This window comes from Pelophylax lessonae (genome assembly GCF_965119305.1).
Source record: "Pelophylax lessonae genome assembly, chromosome: 11".
Classification (NCBI taxonomy): Eukaryota; Metazoa; Chordata; class Amphibia; order Anura; family Ranidae; genus Pelophylax; species Pelophylax lessonae.
This window is the reverse complement of record NC_138778.1, coordinates 174,885,990-174,912,984: the sequence shown is the minus strand read 5'-3', so window position 1 is coordinate 174,912,984 and position 26,995 is coordinate 174,885,990. Positions and strand designations below refer to the sequence as shown.

Sequence of the window (26,995 nt, the reverse complement as noted above, 5' to 3'; positions counted from 1 at the left end):
ATATATATAAGAAGAAACAACTCAATTACCAGCCCTTAAAAGGGCTTTTGGGGACGCTAGATATATATATATATATATATATATATATATATATATATAAAAAAATAAAAAATTACACAAATACCAGCCCTTAGAAGGGCTTTTTGGGGTGCTGATATTACAGCAGTAGTGGACCAAGAACACTGCAAGACCAGGAACACTGACTAACTGTCCCTAGCTTAACAGCAGCAGCAGCAGCAGCTCTCCCTACTCTCACTACACACACTGCTTCAGAATGATCTAAGATGGATGCTGCCCTTGCTTATTTATAGGAGGTGGGAGGGTGTGGGAGGGAGGTATGCTGATTGGCTGGAAATGTGTCTGCTGACTGTGAGGTTCAGGGTCAAAGTTTGCCTCAATGATGTATTATGGGGGTCGGACCGAACATCGCATATGTTCGCCCGCAGCGGCGAACGCGAACATGCGAAGTTCGCCGGGAACTGTTCGCCGGCGAACAGTTCTATACATCTCTATTTCTAAGGTATATCAAAGCATGATATCAGAGAGAAGTTGTTATATACGGTTGAAAATAAATAAAATAACATAACAATATGCAAGTAAAAATTTTTCAGCAGTAGCTATATTGATCCCACTCCAGAGAATTGGTGGTTTGGGAGGGAAGAGTCAAGCATCCCCTGAAAACAGCCAAAAAATCCCTACAAAATGTCACTATTGCACTAATGTCACTGATTCTTTCAGAATCAACCTCTTTTTTATTTCCTCACACTTGGGCTCTTCCCCAAGCACATTGTTCACCACTATGTTATCAACATATTTGGAACAATATTTAACTATTTGTTAATAAATTACTACTTAATTTTTCACCTTCTACTATCATTTCCTGACAGACTCCCATGGCAGCATATGTTTGGGTACCTCTGCCCTTGCTCCTACCCCATAGGACCCCACTCCCATAAATTTTCAGGATGGGCCAGAGGCCACGTTCCTTTTTTTGCCCTCCTCACTCATAGGACCATGGTGTAAGAGGTTTTCCCTTTTGGAAGTGTCGGCGACTGGGTCTCATGCGGGACAGCTGCGCGGATGTCAGGAGCATCTTGTGGTATCCTGCGGTGTCCAAAAGTCTTCCAGGATGGCTCCGGCAGTCACTGAGTCCCCAGCTATCAGTGGGGTAGTGTATGGCACACAAGTGCAGAGATTGACACCTACATACTAAGGCCCAGCCATTGGCAGGCATTAGCGCTGGTCGGATGCCCTGCTATTAGCGGGGGACCCTTGGAGTGTGCCCTAGCATGATTGCTACTGATAAGGATGATGTCGATGATGATGATGCTGCAGCTGCTCTTGCCTCTGGGATCCAGGTCCTGTGAGTGGCTTTTATTTTTTTTATTTTATTCTCTGTCTTTTCCCTGGCTCTAGTGCTTACTGGCCTGTCATGGTGGCTAGAACGCTTCTGCGTCCCATGCCACCGCTCTCCATAGCTCCAGCGGTTTACGGTTTGTCCGGGGCATGCGCAGAGCCTCGAGCCAAACTGAATCTTGGTTTGCGCATGCGCAGTGCGGCTGTCAGTTCCGGACGTACATGTGCAAATGGTTCTTCTGGTCCCAGCCCCTCAAAAAGAATTCCAGGGCCGGAGTTCCGCATATGCGTGGCTGCGGAAGGGGCGTGACTCATCACGGGGGAGATTTTTAAATCTGACAGATCTCATGTCGCATTGGGATCCATGCTACCAGTGGATGTTAGCTCTGGTGGCCCCTTGGTATTGGTGAGTGTGTGAATGTGCTGCTCTCCATACTGCCATTCATCCCCCCCACCCTGCTGCTGATGGGCACCTGAATGTTTGGCCCCTCAGTTACAGATCACCTCTACCGCCATCTTCGTGTTGATCCATGGCTGTGTCTCCGGGGTATACATTCCAGGGGTTCAAAATTCTCAGGCGGACTTTCTCTCACGGTTCCCACTGAACAACGAATGGTCCCTTCATGCGGAGGTCTTCAAGTGGATTCTTACGCTTTCGAAGACGTCACATCTCTGACGAAACGCGTCAAGTTGATACGCACGTTGCCTAGCTCTGAAGCCCGCTGGTGGAACGCACGCCGGGACCGCACTTCCGGGTTCGGCGGAGCCACCAACTTTACACGGTAAAAACCAAGCAGAGAGGCTGGATAGACACCGGAGCAAAGGGCAGGAGCATTTATGAGATTATAGACGTTTGAAGTGGAATTTTAAATCACAGTGCTTGCACTGTCTGGAATGTTTTTATGGAATGCTTTTATGGAATTTGCAGTGGCATATTGATTTTTAAGTGTGTGTATAAATAAAAGGAGTTATAACACTCTACACGAGGAGAAGCCCTTTGTGTTTTTTATATTCCCACACGTTTTTAAACTACCAAGCTGTAGTGGAAGAGGAGTCCTGTGTCCGCCATCACCTAGGAGTACAGCCTGACCCAGAGGACCTCGGTTTGCACCAGGAGCCTGAAGGCATTAAAAAACCAAAGCGTTTCTGATTCCTGTTGGCGTATGCCACCAGGAATCCACAGCATCTGGTAAGTGAGTTTTCTTACCATTTGAACACCCGTGGTGATCGGCGAAGGGACAGTATATAGTCATCACAGCACTAGAGACTATTCCAGCACCATTGCACTTTCCTCTCTTCTTCTGATGGTTACCCCTCAGGAGTCTTGTCCACCCTGATAAATGCTAGAAGAGCCAGCACTAATCGGGTCTACAACAGAATCTGGTCAAAATTTACGGAATTTGCCTCAGCTTCAGGCAAATTATACGTAGAGCTGGAGCTTTGTTATTCTGGATTTTCCACAGTTTAGCCTGGACTTGGGTCTGAGTGTCAGCTCCCTCAGGGTTCAAACCTCAACCCTCTCAGCCCTCACCTCATAGAGGAGTCATCCACTGGTGGCCCGGTTCTTCAGGGGAGCAGCCAGACTGAGACCTCAGAGAAAACCAAGATTTTCCAAGTGGGACCTTCCCCTCGTGCTCAACTTCTTTTTGTACCCCGCCTCGATTCAGCACCAGGAAACTTTGATTAAAGACTTGTTCACTAGGTCAGCGTTCCTCGTGGCCATTACATTGGCAAGGAGAGTGACTGAGATTGCATCTCTGGGGTGCAAAGAGCCTTTTCTGGCTTTCTTTCCTGACCGGATGGTCTTAATTCCAATGCTCTATTCAAAACCAAAGGTGACGTCGGTATTCCATGAAAATCAGGAAATTGTCCTCCCCACATTCAAGGCAGCAGAGGATGGCAGTACGCACCTATTGAATGTAGGGGAGACGCTGCGGGTTTACCTAAGGGCTACAGAGTCCTTCAGACTCTCTGATGGCCTATTTGTGCTTTTTTATGGGAGGATCGTGCTAGCCATCCATCAAGCATATAGGGCTAAGAGCTTGGCTTTCCCAGAGGCGGTAACTGCACATTTGACAATAACGGCGTCGACATCCTGAGCGGCTTCTCCCTGTGTCCCATAGTGATATGCAGGGCGGCTTCTTGGTCGTCCATTCATACGTTTTTTGCTCACTATTGCTTTAAGCCTGCATCTTTGGCTTCTGTTTACTTTGGCCTTAACCGCTTGCCGACCGCCACGGTCAGCCCCTCACAGGCAAAGCGACATAGGACTACGTCGCTAGCCTGTGAGGCTCTAGGGAGCGAGTGTGCGCCGCCGGAGGCGCGCTTCCGCACTCGCAATCGTCCGTTACACCAGAAGAAAGGCAGGCGGCTAATGTAAACAAAGCCGCCTGTCATACTTCCCTGTGTAAGAATGGAGATCACACGGTTCTACTATGTAGGACCGTTGATCTCTGTTCTTACACTAGTAGCCACAGCCAATCACAGTTAGAAACACGCCCCTAGGGACACACTTAACCCCTCCCTCTCCAATAAAGTTAACTCCTTCACTGCCAGTGTCATTTTTACAGTAACAGTGCATATGTATAGCACTGATTACTGCAGTAATGTCACTGGTAACCCCAAAAGTGTCAAAAATGTCAGTCAAGGGTCCGATCTACACCGTCGCAATGTCGCAGTCCCGCAAAAAAAATCGCAGATCGCCGCCATTACTGGTTAAAAAAAAACCAACAAAAATTACAAAAATCTTTCCCTTAGTTAGTAAACGCAATAACTTTTGCGCAAACCAATCAAAATATGCTTTTTGCAATTTTTTTTACCAAACATAGGTAGCATAATTTCATATAAAAAAATGTGAAAAATATTGTTATTTTTGCAAAATTGACGCTCTTTTTTTATTTATAGCGCATGATCAAATACCACCAAAAGAAAGCTCTGTTTGCGGGAAAAAAAGGACGTCAAATTCGACCTCGCAATTGTCCCTTAAAGTCACGCAGTGCCGAATCGCAAAATAGGCCCTGGTCAGGAAGGGGGTAAAATCTTTCGGGGCTTAAGTGGTTAAAGTGTTGTCTGTCAGTGATGAAAATTGAACCTTCTTTTGTTCATCACTCCCGCCTGTGTGGTTTGTGTGGCTCGTTAATTCCCAAACGTATGCTGCTATGGGAGTCTGTCAGGAAAGCTGAAAATTTACTACCAAATACTTACGTAATTTTCCTTTCCTGATGGACTCCTTTGCAGTAGGAGTTCCCTCTCATGAGTAAGCTGGTTATGGAACGCGGGCTCTAGCCCAGCCTGAAAATTTATGGGAGTGAGGTCCAATAGGGTAGGAGTGAGGGTGGGGCTACCCAAACGTATGCTGCCATGGAGTCCATCAGGAAAGGAAAATTACGGTAAGTATTTGATAGTAAATTTTTCATTATAAATACACTATATTACCAAAAGTATTGGGACGCCTGCCTATACATGCGCATGAACTTTAAAGGCATCCCAGTCTTAGCTTGTAGGGTCCAATATTGAGTTGGCCCACCCTTTGCAGCTATAACAGTTTGAAGTCTTCTGGGAAGGCTGTCCAGAAGGTTTAGGAGTGTGTCTATGGGAATGTTTAACCATTTTTCCAGAAGCGCATTTGTGGTGTCAGGCACTGATGTTGGACGAGAAGGCCTGGCTCGTAGTCTCTGCTCTCATTCATCCCAAAAGAGTTCTATAGGGTTGAGGTCAGGACTCTGTGCAGGCCAGTCAAGTTCCTCCACCCCAAACTCACTCATCCATGTCTTTATGGACCTTGCTTTGTGCACTGGTGCTCAATCATGGTGGAACAGGAAGGGCCAACCCCAAACTGTTCCCACAAAGTTGGGAGCATGAATTTGTCGAAAACGCCTTGGGATGCTAACACCTTGAGAGTTCCCTTCACTGGAACTAAGGGGCCAATCCCAATCTCTGAAAAACAACCCCACACCATAATCCCCCCTTCCACCAAATTATTTGGATCAGTGCACAAAACAAGGTCCATAAAGACATGGATGAGCGAGTTTGGGGTGGAGGAATTTGACTGGCCTGCATAGAGTCCTGACCCTAACCTGATAGAACACCTTTGGGATGAATTAGAGCAGAGACGGAGGCTGGCCCTCTCATCCACATCAGTGCCTGTCCTCACAAATGCGCTTCTAAAAGAATGGTCAAGCATTCCCTAAACCTTGTGAACAAACCTTGTGGACAGCCTTCCCAGAAGAGTTGAAGCTGTTATAGCTGCAAAGGGTGGGCCAACTCAATATTGAACCCTACGGGCCAAGACTGGGATGCCATTAAAGTTCACGTGCTTGTAAAGGCAGGCATCCCAATACTTATGGTAATTTAATGTGTGTATATATATATATATATATATATATATATATATATATATATATATATTTATATTTATATATCATCTTTTTTGGCTTTAAAGATTGTATCCCTGACCTCAGATGGTTCCTGAATCCTCCACAGATACCGTAACAGACAATGTAAGAGGGTAATAGAGCAGTCTGCTTTTAAAGGCGGGCGTCCCAATACTTTTGGTAATATAGTGTATATATACTGTATATATATATATATATATATATATATATATATATATATACATATATATCTACAGTATATATATATATATATATATATATATATATATATATATATATATATATATATATATATATATATATATATATATGTGTTTATTAGTTCTCTCCCAAATGAACCTCACTAATTCTTGCTAGACACTTTACAAGGTCCTGACCATTTACATTTCCCTACTGCATTCAAAGCAATACAGCATGCTCTGAACAGTGATTGGATAATAAAGGAATAGCAGCTTACTGATGAGGTTAGCTCTCTGATCTCTCCTACGTGAGACCCCTTGTTAGATTAAGAAAGAACAAAATATACAGTTGTTTTACAGTGGTACCCCTCCCTATCCCGCTCTGAATGCTGATGTGCAGAGGTTTACAGGAAGGCTAGGATACATTTGGGTATTATTAATTGCATTTTTTTAATATTATTTAATTGAAGTATTTTATTTTGATGAATACCAAACTTGTTTAAATAAAAAAAAACTCTGTAAAACATTTGGACTGCATCCACAAATCTGCTACTTTCCCCCTGGATCATGCCATACTAGCATTACACTGTGCTTTGCCCATGCAGGCAAGTTCTCCTTTTCCAGTATAGAGGGACGGGTACAGCAGTTGAACCGTGTAGAAGAAGAGAATACATTTCTCTATGTTAGTTCCTTTTTTTCCCCAATAATGTTAGTTTATTACCTTTGGTGTCTTCTCTTGTGTCAAAATGATAATGAATGAAAGTAAACAGTTGGGTGGATTTTGTTCTCACTTTACAGCGGCCCACACGTAATATTGTGCTCCAAGAGAACTGAGCCTTGCAATGTACCTAATGCCTTCCTGACAGGGGCTCGTGTGCTCTGTAAGCTTGACTTCCATTCTGGACCTTTAAGAAACAACATACCTCTGCAGGGCAAATTTTAAAAAGTATATTTCTTGTCATACAAAGGAGAAAAAAAATATTGGCAACTCTCTGACAATTTCTTCCTTCCTTTTCTGTACAGGGTCTTTATAAAGGTTGGATCTGTTATCCCTTTTCCGAAGTGCTTTACTGACTCCCAGACTTCTGAGATCCGACAGAAGTGCCAGCAAAGGGAGAAGCCGGTGTTCTGCCAAGAACTTCAACTAAATGACTTTGTCATAGACTGGTGCAATGTAAGCTTGGTGAGTGGATGTACTACCAGAATTGAACACCAGATGGCATAAGTGGCCATGATAACACAATGGTTCTCCAGGTGAATAGCACTTGCCATGTGCACATGTGTATATCATAGTCCTGTTTTGCTCAGATTATATGCCTCTGAGTTAAACTGCAAAATGATACAGGTAACAATGCTCAATATTGTGAAGATAGAAAAAAGATAACACTATACTAGTGTATCTCCCCGCGCCTCGGAAAAGGTTTTGATTAAATATAAGATAAAAATATGTGTGTAATTAGTGAGATATAAGTATAAAAATATATATTGTGTGGCAGCAGCTGTAGATTTAAAATGGATGATAGAAAAATAACCTAGGCTATATACAGCGCTTGCCGCAGAAAAACAATTAACTTAATGTATGTGAACAATGTTGAAAACTTATCTTTACAATATAAGTGAAAATACAAATCAATTAAACACATGAAATTTAATAAAAAGTTCCAAGGAATTGATAAATAGATAAATACGTATTTTCCGGTGGTGATCAATATATGTGAATAAAATAAATGTAAAATTCAATAAATAAAGTCATAGACTGGTGCAATGTAAGCTTGGTGAGTGGATGTACTACCAGAATTGAACACCAGATGGCATAAGTGGCCATGATAACACAATGGTTCTCCAGGTGAATAGCAGTTGCCATGTGTATATCATAGTCATGTTTTGCCCAGATTATATGACTCTGAGCTGCGAAATGATACAGGTAGCAAAGCTCAATATTGTTCTATAACTAATAAATTAAGCAATGCAAAGACAACCCTTATCAGGATCCTGAAATCACTGGAGACCTTGGAATTTTTGTCCAAAGTTTTATGAAAGGATGACTCTCCTTTTAAAATGCATTTTATCATTTTTTTTAATACCCAAATATATCAAGCAAATACAACTCTTTACTACTGCATTTCTTTTTCTTCTATTTGAAAGCTTTTATCAGGCCTGGGCCTGTGTAAATCTTGTCTTATTTACATTCAACCTACTGTATATGCAGTTTGTAGACACGGGATGAAGACAAGTTTCACCTACCCTGCATACTTGTTTGATTCAATACCTTCAGTGCCAGGAGCTATAAACAAGGCTTATATGCTGCACTGCAGTTATGTAGCAGCTGGAGATCACAAAGTGCTAGAAGCAGGCAGTACATACTTCCACAAGGAAGGCATCAGGCATCCCTCTACATGAGCATTCTGGTTTCCACAGCTGACTGTGAGTTTCATCTGGAACAGGATATGAGCAGGATTGCACACTTTCTACTGTTTTGGATGGTAATAATACTAGTGGCAAATATTACACGATATTACCAAAAGTATTCAAATGCTTGCCTTTACACGTACATGAACTTTAATGGCATCCCAGTCTTAGTCCGTAGGGTTCAATATTGAGTTGGCCCACCCTTTGCAGCTATAACAGCTTCAACTCTTCTGAGAAGGCTGTCCACAAGGTTTAGGAGTGTCTATGGGAATGTGTGACCATTCTTCCAGAAGAGCATTTGTGAGGTCAGGCACTGATCTTGGAGGAGAAGGCCTGGCTCGCAGCTTCTGCTCTAATTCATCCTAAAGGTGTTCTATCGGGTTGAGGTCAGGACTCTGTGCAGGCCAGTCAAGTTCCTCAACCCCAAACTCGCTCATCCATGTCTTTATGGACCTTGCTTTGTGCACTGGTGTGCAGTCTTGTTGGAACAGGAAGGGGGCCATCCCCAAACTGTTCCCACAAAGTTGGGAGCTTGAAATTGTCCAAAATGTCTTGGTATGCTGACGCCTTTAGAACTAAGGGGCACAGCCCAACCCCTGAAAAACAACTCCACACCATAATCCCCCCCCCCCCTCCACCAAATTATTTGGACCAGTGCACAAAGCAAAGTCCATAAAGACATGGATGAGCAATTTTAGGGTGGAGGAACTTGACTGGCCTGCACAGATTCCTGACCTCAACCTGATAGAACAACTTTAGAGCCAGGACTGCGAGCCAGGCCTTCTCATCCACATCAGTGCCTGACCTCACAAATGCACTTCTGGAAGAATGGTCAAACATTCCCATAGGCACACCTTGTGGACAGCCTTCCCAGTAGAGTTGAAGCTGTTATAGCTGCAAAGGGTGGACCAACTTTTTATTGAACCCTACGGACTAAGACTGGGATGCCATTAAAGTTCATGTGTGTGTCAAGGCAGGCGTTCCAGTACATTGGGTAATATAGTTTATGTAGTATTACTTATGGCCACCAGGTGGTGGAACCAAATATATTACAGTTATTTTTTATTTTTATTATAGTCTATATTATTATTGTTTGTATTATTATTATTCCCAAAAAGTTGTGGTTTGCTGCAAAATGAATGGTAAAAGTTAATTCCCTGCACTGATGCACCTCCTTTTCCCCAGACAACTTCTGTCCATATCACTGGTAGCTTCCCGCTAAGGTATCATTGTTAGCTAGAATGCCGGCGGCCACTGGCGCCCTAGCAATTGACGACGCATCCCCAGTCATGGCCATATTTTGGTCAATGACGTCAGCCAGAATCCCTACTCGTTTGCTTACTTTCCGCACTCGGTATGGGAACCTCCTGGCTGGCAATGAATAGGGCCAGAGATGTGTCATTGGTTGCGTCCAAGCAACCAATGAATGCTGAGCGGGGCTCAATTGGTTGCATTGATTTTGATTTGGTTCACATTACAGTTACAACTTGGTTGAAACATTGCAAATTTACCCATCACTAAAGCAGAAGTTTTTTTTTAATCTTAATGCATTCTATACATTAAGATAAAAAACCTTCTGTGTGCAGCAGTCCCCCTAATACTTACCTGAGGTCCATCTCGATCCAGCAATGTGCACAAGAGCCTTGGCTGCCCGAGACTCTTCCTCCTCATTGGCTGAGCCATTGGCTCCCGCTGCTCACTGAGGAGAGAGAGGGAGTGGGGCATAGCCACGGTTCCGTGTCTGAATGGACACACAGATCAGTGGCTCGGCTCCAGTGCTCCCATAGAAGGCTGCTTGCTGTGGGGGGCACTCAGAAGGAGGGAGGGGTCAGGATGGCCGAAAAGGCACCTGAGAAGAGGAGGATCCAGGCTGCTCTGTGCAAAACTAACTGCACAGAGCAGGTAAGTATAACACGTTTGTTATTTTTTAAATGAAAAAAAAAAAAAAACAAGACTTTATTATCACTTTAAAATTAAAGTGGATGAAATAAAAAATGAACAAAGCATATCCTTCTATAGCGTGTACTTGCTTCAATCCAAAGCACCTGATGTAATTTCTGTCTTCTCTCTCTTCCCTCCGATAACTGCATTCATTCTGACACCATAGAATTCACTGAGATGGTCCCACCCCCCTTCCAGCACAGGTGACCGACAGCCTCAGCTGTCCATGTTTCCCTATGAGACTGTGTACGAGGGGGTTGTCCATTATCTTCACTCAGGTCTCAGATTACACTCAGCTCCCTGCTCTATGCTGAGCAGTTTATGGCATCAAATCCCCACCCCCTGCCTCCTGGAGATGAAAAGTAGCCTTTGATCTCTATAGAGAAGAGAGGGCAGCAGGTAAACAGGTACAACATATGCGGGAGGATTTGTTTCATCTTTGTGTGTCACCTTTGGAATGGTTGTAAACTCTTAAATATACCCAGTAAAGTGACTGGCCTCAGGTGATACACAGAGATGAAACTAATCTTCCTACATAAGTTGTGCCTGTTTATCTGCTGTCTTCTCTACACCCATTTAAAGTGCAGAATTTATAAAGCTTGTCTGAGAGCAGAATTCACACTCTGCAGAGCTCAGTGAGGAGAGCTCTGAGAGCTGATTGGAGGAAAGGGTCACCCCCCACACACACAGCACACAGGAACAGAGCTGAGACTGTCATTCAACTGGAGGTCCCTCCCCTGTCACCATTTTTCTCTTGGTGTCAGAAGTGATCATGCTGGTAGCAGAGGAATTAAGTAGCAGACAGAAATTACACTTAGTGCTATGGATTGAGACAAGTACACACTATAGAGCAGGGCACAAAAGTTCAAGTCCTGAGCTACTAGCCAGACCTTAAGAATTACGCGCCACCAGTTGCCCCTTCCAACCACCTGCCGGCGGCACCCGCCTCCCCACAATGCGGCTCCACACTCGCCCTCAGCTTATTTCCACTCGCCTAATGCGTGTAGGCGAGTGGAAATTTTGAGGGCTGCTATAGAGGGATATTCTTTGTTTATATTTCATGTTTGAGGTTTACAGCCACTTTAATGCACTGGTGAGATCACCAGATGGCCCCATTAAATAGTTGCCATGGGGCCCCCATGATCTGTAGTTGCCCCCTGCCTGGGACAATATTAAATTAAGCTGAAGAGAACTTATGAGACAAAAAATGTTGAGGAGTTACGAGACTCTCCATAGCTCAAGTAAAAAGCAGACTTCATTCCACCTCTGCATGCTACAGAATAATAATCTGTGGGAGCTCCTTAGAGAAGACAATAACATCCAGCCTCCATTAGCACACATTGGTGTTGATCTTTGTGGTCATGTAGCATAATTGGTGACCATGGGGGTAGAGCATAGAAGAGCACACCTTCATGGTGTAAGAAGGGCAGAATGAACACGTCGTAGGCTGGTTGGGCAGTAGGATTCAGTATTCTGTGTTCTCCATCTGTGACATGCTATGCTAAGAGCCAGCACAGCAAAGTGTTCCTGCACAGCATTGTATAATAGTGCCAAGTCCCATAATTGTTCTGACATCTCCGATTCTTTATATAGCCCGTGTCAGACTCTGTGTGCGCTATTTATAGACATGCTTGTGCCAATATGCAGAATAGCAAAATGTCGTAAAATTATAAGAAATAAATGGAAATAGGCGACCATTTATTAATATAATTTTGAAGCGGAGCTTCACCCTCCCAATCAACATTGACTATATTTAATCCTCATGCTGCTAGCATTAGTAAATAGATAGGAAAATATATCATATTTACTTCTTTTATACTTTTTTTTTCTACATTTCTTCAGTTACTTCCTGGTTTCTGGTCTAGGCAAATGATGTCATAACATCCCAGAAGTCTTCAGGAGGGGAGGAGGGGTTTTCCCAGCTTAGCACAGCCTCCTGGCTGCAAGCCTGAGCTAAGGGCAGATGGATTCCAGGAAGGCCACAGCCAGAAATGTTGGGAGGGGGGGGGGGGGGTGATTTTCAAAGTACCTCTCCATACTTTATTTGGTTGAATTTCTCAACCAAATAAAGCATGGAAACGTGGATGGATGAGCGGGTTCGCTTTGAATATAAAAATTGAAGTAAATAGTGTTTTTGGTTTGTAGTGCTCAGGTGCAGTGTAGTTCCACTTTATTATAGACCAGTTCACCAGTTCTTGATAGTATGAACGAACACCATGCCGTCACTGGTGAGTCTTTTTTACTCTAACATCCCAACGTAACATAATACACTAAGGCTGGCCATATACTATACAATCAGATTGTACAATCCCCTTTTGATCTACAGTCAGCTAAGGGCCTGGCGGATTTGCTTCAAATCGATTGAACAGTTTAAGTCTGTTCTCGTATTACAAAGTTTTGTACAATCAGATTGTATAGTGCAGGGATGTCCAAACTTTCTATACAAAGGACTAGTTTACTTTCCTTCAGCCTTAAAGGGGGGGGGGGGGTGGACTGTGGCCATTGGGAGTAGAAATTGTCCTGGCATCAGTGGGAGTAAATAGTGCATCTTTGGCATTAAGGGTAGAATGGTGCCCCATTATTGATGTCAGTAAAGGAATAGCGTCACATCATTGGTGTCAGTGGGAGGAAAAGTGGCTCATCATTGGTGTCAGTGGGAGGAATAGTACCCCATCATTGGTGTCAGTGGAGGAATAGTGCCCTATTGTTGGTTTCAGTAACAGGTATTATGCCCCATGATTGGTGTCAACAGAGGAAAAGTGCCCTAAAGGCCAGATAAAGGCAAACAACGGGCCGCATCTGGCAGTTCGGAGATCACTGGTATAGTGTATTGCCGGCTTAAAGAAGACATTTACGTTTCTCTTCAGAAATTCCCAGCCATAAAATACATAACATATTCATTTTTACTCTTAAAGTGGACCTTTCTGTAACTATTCAAGTCTGCGGGACTAAATCTTCGCTGTCACAATGTTCAGCATCTGTATAATATTCCGTCCTTCAGCTCCAGTTCAATGACTCTGCCTAGGCTCAGATAAGGTCACCCGTCTCCTGCAGGCAGCATTTCACAGTGTCTACCTTCCCAGTGATCACTCAGACTATACTCTGTTATTGGGTAAAAGGCTACAGCAGGGGCTGATCTGTGTCAGCCACAAACCATACGGGCTCCAGGATTTACATAACCGTGTCATCTCTGAATCTGCATCTCAATCTAGAAAGTTGATGGTGACTCTGGAACAAAGATGGCGCCGTCCTGTAGTGAAAAGCAGATGAAGACCTTGTCAGGGAGAGGTAATACAGTAAATGCACTTCTATAAAATATACATAGATTTAGGGTGAACATACACTTTAAATAATACATTTCTATATAGGTCTGTACACAAGGCAAAAAAGGGACAACTGAGTAAGGAGAGGGTTCCAATTGAGGGACTATATGACTATAGAGAGGCACTCTCTGCATTGCAGCTACATATAGTGATCATGTGAACATGGAATCATAAGATCAAATTGAGTATTTGGATATAGTTTGGGTTTGGGAGGGTGTAGATGTCTTTAAAAAAAAAAAAAAAAAAAGTTTTTTTTGCAGAGTTATTGTACCGGTTCCCATTAATCTCTGAATTCAGCAGTACTGATTTCCTTATATTTTAGGACTGCAGGAGTGTATAGGTAGGACTCTCCTTTGTCTGATTGGGAAGTCACATGCTGCACTTTAGTAGTATGTGTCAATTTTTCCATTGTGTCTATGCTGGCTGGAACTATGTGATCTAATGTCTGGGTTGTGAGGCCATCTAGTGGATAAATATGTATTTGCAGCGACGTAGACTGACAGCAGGATTCACAATCAGGTATTTTCCTTCCATGAGGCTGTAGGGATGTTTGTATCAGAATTAATCCCTGAGTCATTTAAAACAGACTTGTATTGTAACCCCCATATAAAAGGTTGATTTATGATGACGTTAAGTGCCAAGCATTATCATTATTAGATGATGCGATTTTCTTTCTTGCAACCCGTCCCTGCCAGAAGAACACAGTGATTACTGCTAGCAGCTATAACCTATGGCAGTAATAGCATGCTAAAAGTCCTAAATGCTGATTGTACCCAAGTCGGTCGATGGATTGGGTACACTATAGATGGTTTGAATCTTGGTCTGTCCCTGCTGAATGGGCTGAGATTTGAACCATCTAGGCCGGTTTTAGGGCGTAGGGTAAGGCTAAGGCTCCGTTCACACACTGGCATCTCAGATCGACTTTGCACGCAATCCTGAATCATTGCAAATCGCGGGACGCTTGTGCAATTTTCCGGGGCTTGCAATGGTACCCTAAACGCAGCGGTAAAATCACGCAAACAGAATCGCGGGATGCCTGTCGTCCAAAAAAGTACTAGAACTTCTTTTGGGTGACAGGCGTCCTGCGATTCTGTTTGCGCAATTTTACCGCGATTCAAGACGCCAGCATGTGAATAGCGCCTAAGCGCTGCGGAAACTGTCGGCGTTATATAAATCCTATATAATAATAATACTAATAATAATGTTGGGGTATGTTGGGGAAGCCACATTGAATATTTCCAGATTTTCAGCAGCAAAGCATTAACCACTCGCTGACCAGGCTTTTTCTGGCACTTTTTGTATATAAGTTTAAATCAGTATTTTTTGCTAGAAAGTTAAAATTAACCCCAAACATTATACATCTTTTTTTTTTATAGCAGAAACCCTAGGAAATAAAATGGCAATTGATACAATATTTATGTTACACGGTATTTGGTTTTGCAAACGCAATTTTTTTTTTAAAAAATACACTTTAATGAATTAACAAAAAATTAACAAAAAAAAAAACAAAAACACAATATTTAACCCCAATTTTTTTGTATAATATAAATGATAACATCCCCAGAACATGATGCTGCTACCGCCATGTTTCACTATAATGATGGTATTGGCCAGGTGATGAGCGGTGCCTGACTTCCTCCAGACATGACGCTTGCCATTCAGGCCAAAGAGTTCAATCTTTGTTTCATCAGACCAGAGAATTTTGTTTCTCATGGTCTGAGAGTCCTTCATGTGCCTTTTAGCATATTTCAGGTGGGCTGTCATGTGCCTTTTACTATGGAGTGGCTTCTGTCTGGCCTCTCTACCATACAGGCTTGATTGGTGGAGTGCTGCAGAGATGGTTGTTCTTCTTAAAGGTTCTCCTCTCTCCACAGAGAAACTCTGGAGCTCTGTCAGAGTGACCATCAGGTTCTTGATCACCTCCCTGACTAAGGCACTTCTCCCCGGAAAACTCGGTTTGGCCTGGGCGACCCGCTCTAGGAAGGGTCTACGAATTTACAGATAATTGAGGCCACTGTGCTCATTGGGACCTTCAATGCCGCAGACATTTTTCTGTACCCTTCCCCAGATCTGTGCCTTGATACAATTCTGTCTTGGAGGTCTACAGACAATTCCTTGGACCCTATAGTTTGGTTTGTGCTCTGAAATGCAAGGTTAACTGTGGGACCTTATATAGACAGGTGTGTGCCTTTTCAAATCATGTCCAATCAAATGAATTTACCACAGGTGGACTCCAATCAAGTTGTAGAAACATCTCAAGGATGATCAGTGGAAACAGGATGCACCTGAGCTCAATATTGAGTGTCATGGCAAAATGCTCCTGTATGATGATTTCTTGATTGCTAGATTTCATCCCCAGACATGGACGATAACATTCCTTATTTATTGTTGCAGGTTGATAAATTGGAGCCGTCTCCCCCTCCTCCTAGCTATAAAGCCCTGGAATTTGAAGGGGACTTTAATCCACCTCCTGACACCCTGGAGGAAACCAACTATCTCCCTGATTACCTGCTCACCCTTCTACTTCCCATCCTCATTGCTCTGCTGCTGTGTCTGCTGCTGTCCTATATCATGTGCTGCCGCAGAGAGGGGGTGTAAGTATAACGTAGATATTGCGCTCAGTCCAGGAAATTTAATTCCTATTGGTCACTGTGGGTTTGTGCGTAGCACTTTTGGTTCTGTTCACTGAGAACAGTTGTAGGTCCTGATTTTTCTGCTCATGTTGAACAAGTTTTCATTTCTGTATTAGTAAGAATAGGGGTGAGCAAATCCACCAAGGTAGGAGTCACCAAGGTTTCTTCAGATTCATGCAAAAGTTTGTGAACTGCGATTTTTGCTGCAAACCTCATTGAAGTCAATGGGAGGTGAATTTTATTTGGAAATCGGGACCCAATGTTGGCCTGCTGGGCATTGCCAAACAATTAGCATAGGGAACAAAAAAAGACAAAAAAACACTGCACTAAAGTATACATAACAAAGCTGCCAGCACTAAGAGCAATCAACCATACTCTAAACATACATATGCAAAAAGGAGTGCAGCGCTAAAGTTAAAATTTTTAATATAAACTAATGAAATAGTCCATTTAGTGTAATAGATAACACTCCACAGAAGTAGTCGTAGCGGGAACCAGACCACCAGTGGTGACAGATGAAATAGATGAAATGGAGGAAAAAGGGTGACTAAAGATCCTAACTTCACACCCGAGGTGAATAATATAATCCGCTTACCAGATTATACGACCACTAGATTATAGGTGGTCAGGAAAACTTTATATCATCAGGTCTCACATGAGGTGGATATCACATATAGCCGATGTACATCAGTCCCCAAAAGATATAAGACAAGAAAGGATTCCATAGTGCATTAAAAGATTACTCTTAATAATGGTGATGGGTAGTATTGCACTTACAGATTTCCAAATGAAGGATTGCATAAAATCAACATGGACACGGTGAAGAAATGATCAAACAGTGTTCCTGTGGGCTCCGATTCATGTGTCCAACTCACAGGTGTGATCAACCAATTTGATCACGTTAGCGTGATGATGTAGCCGCCGTGGACCCCCTACATGTTTCGTCACAGATAACATCCACTGGGGTTTGCCCACTTGGGTCCACAGGAGCTACGTCATCACGTCATCACGTCATCACGCTAACCTAATCCGATTGGTCGATCACACCTGTGAGTCGGACGCATGAATCGGAGCCTGCAGGGACACCGCTTGATCGTTTCTTCACCGTGTACATGATCATTTTATGCAATCCTTCATTTAGAAATCTGTAAGTGCAGCACTACCCATCACCTTTATTAAAAGTAATCTTTTTATGCACTATGGAAGTCTTTCTTGTCTTATATAGTTTGGGACTCGTATACATCGGCTATATGTGATATCAACCTCATGTGAGACCTGTTGATATCAAGTTTTCCTGACCACCTATAATCTAGTGGTCGTATAATCTGGTAAATGGATTATATTATTCACCTTGGGTGTGAAGTTAGTCACCCTTTTACCTCCATTTCATCTATTTCATCTGTCACCACTGGTGGTCTGGTTCCCGCTATGACTACTTCTGCGGAGTGTTATCTATTACACTAAATGGACTATTTCATTAGTTTATATTAAACAGTCCAATTAGCATAGGCAGGCTGCCACTACTGTGGGGGATCTGTGCAAATGCAAAAAAATACAGAGAGGGGAGGTCCTTTTTTTTTTTTGGCTTTGACAGCAACATGAATAAAATTTCTTAAAGCGGTATTGAACCCCAAACCAAAAATTTAATATATTGCATCTTACCAATCATTAAATGTGGTGGCTGTGTTTGTTGTCTATTTTTTAGGCTATTTTCCCCTCTGTTTTCACCTGGTGATCTGGCCAGTAACACACCTCCTGTATTAGAGTGCCTCTACTCTGGATGGAGGAGCACAGGGGGCAACTTTGGATAGCAACATTGTCTGTCTGTGGGGAGGGGAGTGTTAGATGTATTTGCAGATTTAGATACACTCACAAACAGAAGCTGACAGAAGCTCATACTCCTTCAGCAGTTAAAGTAACTGTTTTTCCCCTTTTGGCATAAAGATTTTTTATAGATAAATAAAAGTTGATCATTGTAAGCACCTTTGGCAGTGGTAAATGGTTTGTCTCAACCCTCCAACTACTACATCTGCAGATTTACTGGCCAGATTTACTGCCACATCTGCAGATTTACTGGCCAGATCAGCAAGAAAGAAATTAATGCCTAAAAAAAGAAAACGAATGCAGCCACAACATCTAAGAAATGGTAAGCTGCAATATAATGTTTGCTTTTGGGTTTATCACCACTTTTAAGCAGTATATGGTTTTACGGAACAGCACAATTTTCACTGGCGGCTTTAATGACAGCATACTTTGGCAGCAAATTCTTGGCTGTGTTATTTTTCTTTTTTCAGTAGCACCTTACTTTTGTATATAATGTGGCTGGATTTGTTGGCCATTGTGTGTGTGGCCTTACCACCACTCCGGCAGCACCTGCTCACCTCCTTATTTTTGAGTGATTGCCTAGCTTTTATTTAAACATCTGCGACAAGGGGTAAATGTTTGGTGATCTGTCTGATTCACTGTGAAACCATGGTTGGTTGAAACCTGAAGCTCATCCCTAAATAGGAACATAATATTTAGGACATTGATTCTGAATGTGTTACTTATTAATGGAGATCACACTGTTATTTTTTCTTTACCTTAAGAGAGAAGAGAGACGCCAATACAGCGGAGTAAGTTCCAAATCCTGTGTGTCCCGCTTTTGCATTGCATGTGCACATTGTACTGGAGTGTTTTGCCCATATCCCTCCATTTATAATTCTTAGTGTATAACTGAACTGTGGGCCTAAATACGCAAAAAGTAACTCCACTACCAAAACTTTGGTTTTGTTGGCAATGATAAATTATGGCCACTAGAGCTTCCAGTACTTCTGATGGGTCACCCCTCACACCCAAAGTCCTTATTTGTTACTTGTTTCTGGACAGTGAGTCCAGGTATTGATGTCAGAGGCCCTTACTTACAATTAGGTATTTTCAGAAGAAGAGGTCAAATAAGGCAACCTGCTAACGGCACTGATGCTTAAATCAGTATGGCTGCCAATGTGCTCAGTTTCTAAAGAACTCCAAATCAGTTTTTTTTTAAAATGCAGTATTCCCTGTCTCTATGCTCTGGTTTCCGTAGCATCCAAAGAGTCAGAAATCACTATCTTTCAGCTCTGCCCTTGGTAGATCTCAAAGAGAGTCAGTATTTCCAATCTCTGAGCTCTGTCTTTGGTAGATCCCAAAGAAGTCAGTAATCCCTGTCACTAAGCTCTGCCCTTGGTAAATCAGAAAGAAAGTCAGTATTCCCTGCCCTAGGTAGATCCCAAGGAGAGTCATTATTCCTCGTCTCTAAGTTGTGCCCTTATTAGATATCAAAGAGAGTCAGTATTCCCCGTCTCTCAGCACTACCATTGATAAATCCCAAAGAGAGTCAGTAATCCCTGTCTTTCAGCACTGCCATTGGTAAATCCCAGAGAAGTCAGTAATCCCTGTCTCTGAGCTCTGCCCCTGGTAGATTCCAAAGAAGTCAGTAATCCTTGTCACTGTGCTCTGCCCTTGGTAGATTCCAAGGAAGTCAGTTATCCCTGTCACTAAACTCTGCCCTTGTTAAATCCCAAAGAGTCAGTGTTCCCTGCTATTGGTAGATCCCAAAGAGAGTCATTATTCTTTGTCTCTATGTCCTGCCCTTGGTAGATCTCAAATAGAGTCAATATTTCCCTGTCTCTAAGCTCCAACCTTGGTAGATCCCAGTCAGTATTCCCTGCCCTTGGACAATCCCAAAGAGAGTCAGCATTTCCTGTCTCTCAGCACTGCCATTGGTAGATCCCAAATAAAATCAGTATTTCCTGTCTCTGAGCTTTGCTCTTGGTAAATCCTAAAGAAGTCACTAATCCCTGTCTCTGAACTCTGTCCTTGGTAGATTCCAAAGAAGTCAGTAATCCCTGTCACTGAGCTCTGCCCTTGGTAAATCCCAAAAAGAGTCAGTGTTCCCTGCCCTTAGTAGATCCCAAAGAGAGTCATTATTCGTCGTCTCTAAGTCCTGCTTTTGGTAGATCTCAAAGAGAGTCATTATTCCTCGTCTCTAAGTCCTGCCTTTGGTAGATCTCAAAGAGAGTCATTATTTCCTGTTTCTGAGCTCTGCTCTTGGTAGATACCACAGAGAGTCAGTATTCCATGTCTCTGAGCTCTGCCCCTTGTAAATCCTAAATAGAGTCAGTATTTCTTGCCCTTGGTAGATCCCAATGGGAGACATTATTCCTTGTCTGTAAGCCTTGCCCATGGTAGATTTCAAAAAGAGTCAGTATTTCCTGTCTCTCCGCATTGCCATTGGTAGATCCCAAATAAAGTCAGAATTTCCTGTCTCTGAGCTCTGCTCTTGGTGAATCCCAAAGAAGTCAGTAATCCCTTTACCTGAGCTCTTCCTTTGGTAGATCCCAAAGAGATTCAGTAATCCCTGCCCTTGGTAGACCCAAAGAGAGTCAGTATTCCCTAGCCTTGGTAAACCCAAAGAGAATCAGTATTCCCTGCCCTTGGTAGACCCAAAGTGAGTCAGTATTCCCTAGCCTTGGTAAACCCAAAGAGAATCAGTATTCCCTGCCCTTGGTAGACCCAAAGAGAGTCAGTATTCCCTAGTCTTGGTAAACCCAAAGAGAATCAGTATTCCCTGCCCTTGGTAGACCCAAAGAGTGTGAGTATTCCTTGTATGTGGGATCTGTCCTTGGTAAATCCCAAAAAGAGTCCTTATTCCTGGTCTCTGAACTCTGCTCTTGGCAGAGATCAGAGAGGGTCAGTATTTCCTTTCTCTATGCCCTGCCCTTGGTAGATTACAGATAGAATACAATTTCCTTGTCTCTAAGCAATTCCAGATGAGTCCGTATAATCTGTCCCTGAGCTATACACTTGATAGATCCCAGATAGAGTCAGCATTCCCTGTCTCCCAGCTCTACTATTGATAGATCCTAAAGAAAGTCAATATATTTTGTCTCTGAGCTCTGTCCTTGGTAGATCACAGATAGTCAGTATTCCTGGTCTTTGAGCTGAGCCTTTGGTTGCTTCTGCAGCCAGTTTGACATTGTCAGAAGAACAGGAGAGAGTCACACAATACAAACAAATGTGCAAAGTTTAGGTTTATTTTATTGGCCCCCAATGTTTCTGTGATATACATGTAAAAACATAAAAAATTAGGAGCTGTGAGTAGCCACTTCTAATTTACATATCATCAAACCTTCGCAGTATCAGAACCATTATTAGGCATAGAAATCTAAATGCAGCGTTGATATTAAAATCCATGGAGGTGCATGGATAGGCTGTTGTTCTGTTTTAAGATAAATGAAATGCACTGACTTTAGCATGGCTGAAGATTTTACTGATGCATGAGCAGCTTTCTGGCCGATTGTCCTTAGTGTCTGGAGTCATCCTTCCCTGTTTGTATTTTATCTGGTTGATTACATATGATTTTTTAATGTTTTTGATTACAGAATGTTTGTGTTTGCAAGGTGGTTGCTGTTTGCAACATGTTGTGCTCTCTGTATTACAAAAGACAGTATGAAGGATGTCTCTTATATGAAGAAAAAATCACAACATTTTATATAGATATAGAATTTGCATTAGAAGCCACGGACATGCCACCAAGATAACCCACAGAACTTTTCAGGTACAGGCTGGAATAATATTAACCTCTTATTGCTCACGTAGCACCCATATGTGTCAATGGATGGCCAACGTTTCTGTGCTGAGTGTGTGCTCTCAACACAGTGACTGAGCTGTCATAGACAGCTCTCCATCTCTAGTCAGGCAGGACATGCTCCTGATCATGTGACCACACTGTAACAGCCAATCACAGTGGTCATGTAATCGGGAAGTCTGTCCCATCCTCTTGGCTTAAAGATCTATTTAAAGGGACGCGGGGGTTGGGCAGGAAGAGGTTAAGATATTGAAGATGTTTCCTCTGCATGGTCTTCTCACAGCAAGAATACTGATGACAGGGTCTGTTCAAGTTAAAGCTTATTCAGCCTTATATTTGCCTTCCACGGTTCCTCCTTTTCCGCCCTATCAATGTGCTAATGAAATTATTCAGCCTATACAATACTATAGGTAAGACTGGAGTTTACCTTTAATTGCCTATCACAGAGTTTATACTCATTTGATCCTTAGACAGGGCCGGATTAAGAGCATCATGGGCTTGGTGCTGAGGATTTTGAAGGGCCTTAAGGGCCGTGCCTTGGCATGCACCCAGAGGAGGAAGGGTGCAGCCATGCATGCCTAATTCCACATGGGATGCTGTCTCTGAAGCCCATAAACACATCCATGCATCGGCAACTGTCCCTCCTTGTCCGGCCTTCGTGCTGTGTGGGGAGGTTCTGAGGGAGCTGCCTGGGGAAGCGAGCATAGAAGCCAGACTTCTGTGTTTACAAGTGACAGAAGAGGGGTAACAGTGAATATGGCCAACCCGGGGCCTATATAAAGGTAGGGGCCTGGAGCTGCAGCTCCAATAGCCCCTACGTTAATCTGGCCCTGGTTCCTGACCCAAAAAAGTTATTGTCTGGAGATTCTTCACTGGGCCTGTACATATATGTCACACTTTCTATTCAGTCCGATGTATAACTTGCACTCTACTGGAATATAGAGTACAACCTTTCTATAGCAGCCATTCTCAACAAGAGTTCCTCCAGAGGTTGCTTGAGATGTGGCTGATTGACCTCCCATCTGATGGTGCCTTCATAGTTCCAGGGCCAACATCACGAATGCAGAGTCAGTCTAGATGACACCTATGATCTTTTTAGCTTTCACTAGGGGTGGCTTTCTTTCCACTTGCCACCACTGTAAGGGGCAACTTTCCCACTGACCCCCCAATGAATTGATTTTAACAAGTGTTCTCCAAGACCTGAAGACCTGGGTTCCTCATGGGTAAAACGGTTGAGAAATGCTTTGCTATAGTATTAAATGAAGAGTGCACAGGTTGAACTGGATGGACTGATGTCTTATTTTATCCTTACCAACTCTGTACAGTAACTATGTAACTATGTGCAAGCCCGGCAGAGATCCTGATAAGCAGCAGTATGACCCTAATAAGGGCAGTTGAGGGCAGTGTAATAACTGGAAGGTGGTAGGGGGTGTTAAACAGGCTTTGGGCCCATGTGGATGGCATCAGTTTGTCATAAACTGTAGATGCTTCTGAGGTCATTCAGCAATTATTGACAGGTGCATTTGACCATCAGTTGACCTCCTGGCCTGCTTCATAGACTTGTATGGGAATGCAAAAACCACAGGCAGGAAGGGGGGGTGGTGGTAGTTTTGGGCACGGGGAGCTGTCCCTGCCAGGAGAACACACAGTGAATATTGTTAGCACTGGCTATAGTCACAGGAAGGAAGAATAAGACATGCTGGTTACTGTGGCGTCACGCTGACCCTTTCCCCCCAATACTCTGATTTACTGTTTAGGAACAACTATGAAAATAAGGCATTGTGACTGTTTTCAGACTTTTCTGATCTGCTAGCTGATCCCAGTTCAAAAGACTCAGAAAATACGAAAGTCAAAGGGTCAGCATGACACCCAGTCAACTGGCATTTTCAGAAAGAGGCCAGCAGTCCACCAGATTTTAGTTTGCCCCCCCAGGTCTCTGAGAGTGCATCTATTGATCCACCATGAGCCAGTCTGATGTTGACAGCTGATGTAAGGAGGCTCTCTGAGAACAATCCATGTAGGGACTACTCTGATAGGATGACTGATGTACAGGGGGACTCTACTGGGGACATCTGATTGAAGGGTGCACTCTGGTGGGGATACCTGATATAAGGGGAAACTCTGATTTGGACACCTGATGTAAGGGGGTTACTCTTGATGAGGACACCTACAGTAAGGGGACACTCTGATTTAGACACCTGATGTAAGGGGGCACTTTGATGGAGATATCTGATGTAAGGAGGCACTCTTGATGGGGAAATCTGATGTAAGGGGGCACTCCGAGTTGTCATGATGTAAAGGGGGACTCTGATAGGGACATCTGATATAAAGGGGCACAGGTTCTGTTTAATAGTGTTTCCCAGGTCATGATACTGTGTGATAGACTGTCAATGACTCACATACAGTATTGACACTATGCCCCCTGACTTTTTTTACTGCACCCCCAGATCAGATAGGCTAGATTTGGTACTGCAAAAAGCACTAAACTTTAATTCTGTTCTGCTGCAAGTTTCTCATGGGTGGCAGAATAACCGTAGTGTAGTGTAATGGAGGTTGGACGACATTGTATATAATGATAATACAACACAACCATTTCGTCCCACAGGCTCCAGTTGGTTCACCAGCAGTCCATCTTCTCCAACACGGAAGAACTTCGGAAGATGGCTTGCGATCGGGATGTTCCACGACCACTCTCCACGCTGCCCATGTTTAATGCTCGAACTGGGCAAAGGACATCGCCAATGGATCTAACAGATGACAGTGCCCGCGTGCCTCTTATCCTGTCCCAGCAGTAGAAGTACTTACCTCACCACCACACAATAAGGTATGTAGACGCTTAATAAATGTAATTTACTGGAAAAAGTGCATGCAGGCTAAAATTATACAAGTAACATTATTTACATTATTCTGTTATTTTTCCTGAAAAGTTTTCCTTCAATAGTCCTTTGTAGACTTTTAGGAAATGGGCAATTCAAAAGAAAAAGAAAGATTTTGGTTATATTTTAAAGCCCATTTTAGGGCATGCCCAGCTTCATATACATTTCTGGCACAGTGCCAATTTGCTGGGATGAATGGTACATCGTCCCACCCTGGCCAATCAAAACAGCTGAACACGAGCCCCTTAACCGATCTGAACCGGAAGGATTTGCTCCCTTAATGACCAAGCCATATTTTGCGATTCGGCACTGGGTTACTTTAACGGAAAATTGCACAGTTGTGCAACGCTGTACGAAAATAAAATTGATGTCCTTTTTTTTCCCCACAAATAGAGCCTTCTTTTGGTGGTATTTGATCACCTGTGCAATTTTTTTTTTTGCGCTATAAACAAAAAAAGAGCGACAATTCTGAAAAAAAAAAAAACATCTCTCACATTCCGCTATATAACATTGCCCCCCCCCCCCCCAAAAAAAAAATAAAAAATTAAAAATCACATTTTTTCATCCTTTTAGGCCAATTTGTATTCTGCTACATATCTTTGGTAAAAAAAAAAAAAAAATCACAATAAGCGTATTTTGATTGGTTTGTGCAAAAGTTATCGAGTCTACAAACTAGGGGAAAGATTTATGTCATTTTTATTTATTTGTTTATTTCTACTAGTAATGTCGGCGATCTGCGATTTTTAGTGTGACTGCGACATTGTGGCGGACAGATCGAACCCTTAACTGACCTTTTTGACACTTTTGGGGGGACCAGTGACATTACTATAGTAATCAGTGCTAAAATTGTGCACTGTTACTGTAATAAGGACACTGGCAGGGAAAGGGTTAACCTAGTGGGTGATCAAAGGTTTAAATGTGAGCCTAGGGGGTGTTTTCTAACTGTGGGGGGAGGGGCTTGTGAAATGACCATAGAGACCTGTGATCCTGTATATAGAAGGATCACAGGCGCTCCGTGAACATTTCAGAGAGAGGAACAGCCGGCTGTGTTTACAATAGCTGCCCGTTCTTCTCTCTCAGCGGGCAGCGATCGTGGGTGGCTGGCGGCAATCGGTGCCGCCAGCCCCGCGCATCGGCATCCCCACTGCCTAGTGGGAGGGGAGCGCGCAGTCGGCGGCGCGCGCTCACCCCCCAGCACCACGCATACAACTGACATAGTACTACTTCGGTTCGCGCAGCCGAGCCAGCCTGCCGCAGTAAAACTGCGGCTGGCGCTCGGCAAGTGGAAAACCTGGGAGGAGATTCTGGTGCCAGCGAGGGACCTTGCAGGTGCCAAACTGTTGGACCATAGGTGATTTTTTTTGCCTTTATTTCCGCTTTGAAAAAAAAAAGGGTTCCTATCAGATTTTTTCGAGTGTTAACACCAAGCATAGTGTGAATGGATTTAAAAATTGACTCTAGCCAAAACCTTTTCTTTATATTCTTGTCTAGTCATGTATACCTCCTTAGTAATCTTGATTTATTTTTCAGGAAGAAGACTTGTTCTGTATCTGGGAACCAGAGATGGGGGACATTTTGTAGCACAATTACAGTTCTTACATGTATGATATGTAAAGGAAACAATTTCCTGTAATAAAGTCATTGATCTTGAACTTCTTCCACTGCTGTTACCTCTGACTTTGGAGCCCTGAAATAATTTATGTATACAAAATGTTAACAAGAAACTGAACTCTGGAAGCTGTGCTGAACAAGACAAGCAGAAGGCAAAGAACTAGTATTGCCTGTGGTCTTTCCTGCAGCTTTTCTCCATTACTGATCCATTATGCCTTGTTCTGCACTGTGTCTGTATGTGGGGGCTGCCATTTTGGTAGAGGCAGGGCTTTGCTTACCCATGTCAGAGCCTCCAGCAAGGAGAACAGTGAGCAGCACAGGGGTGACATCACTAAACCTTACCGCAAACCTCATGAGACTAACAGACAGAGCCTTAGATCTCACGCTGCAGATATACTGCTATGAGGCTGTAGGCATCTTTATTTTCATTTTCACCTTAATTTAAAAACCTATATGAGTTATTTTTGGGATGACAGTACTTAAAAAAAATTACAACCCTAACAGCCCCCCATTATTCTCCCTACTATATCTCCCCCTTTACATACCAAGGCAGGGAAGCCATGGCCTACACCTAGCTTGGTGGTACTTCCATCCTCTTCGGGACAAGCGGGATGAAACAGTACTGCATATGACCAGCCTTCGTCCATAGACCTCAATGGAAAAGC

At 43.2% G+C, this 26,995-nt stretch overlaps 1 protein-coding gene across 2 annotated transcripts in view; it reads left to right on the top strand.

Moving 5' to 3' along the window:
- SGCA (sarcoglycan alpha) overlaps positions 1-26,695 on the top strand; it is a 55,803-nt gene extending 29,108 nt beyond the window's left edge. The window contains exons 6-10 of one of the 2 annotated variants that reach the window (XM_082271253.1): positions 6,953-7,112; positions 15,997-16,196; positions 18,824-18,850; positions 24,449-24,667; positions 26,250-26,695. In XM_082271253.1, the coding sequence (XP_082127379.1) occupies positions 6,953-7,112; positions 15,997-16,196; positions 18,824-18,850; positions 24,449-24,638 (577 nt within the window). In that variant the 3' untranslated portion in view covers positions 24,639-24,667; positions 26,250-26,695. Of the gene's footprint in view, positions 1-6,952; positions 7,113-15,996; positions 16,224-18,823; positions 18,851-24,448; positions 24,668-26,249 lie in introns of those variants that run through there. The other variant, XM_082271254.1, reaches the window with a different exon arrangement.
- The last annotated feature ends 300 nt before the right edge of the window (positions 26,696-26,995 follow it).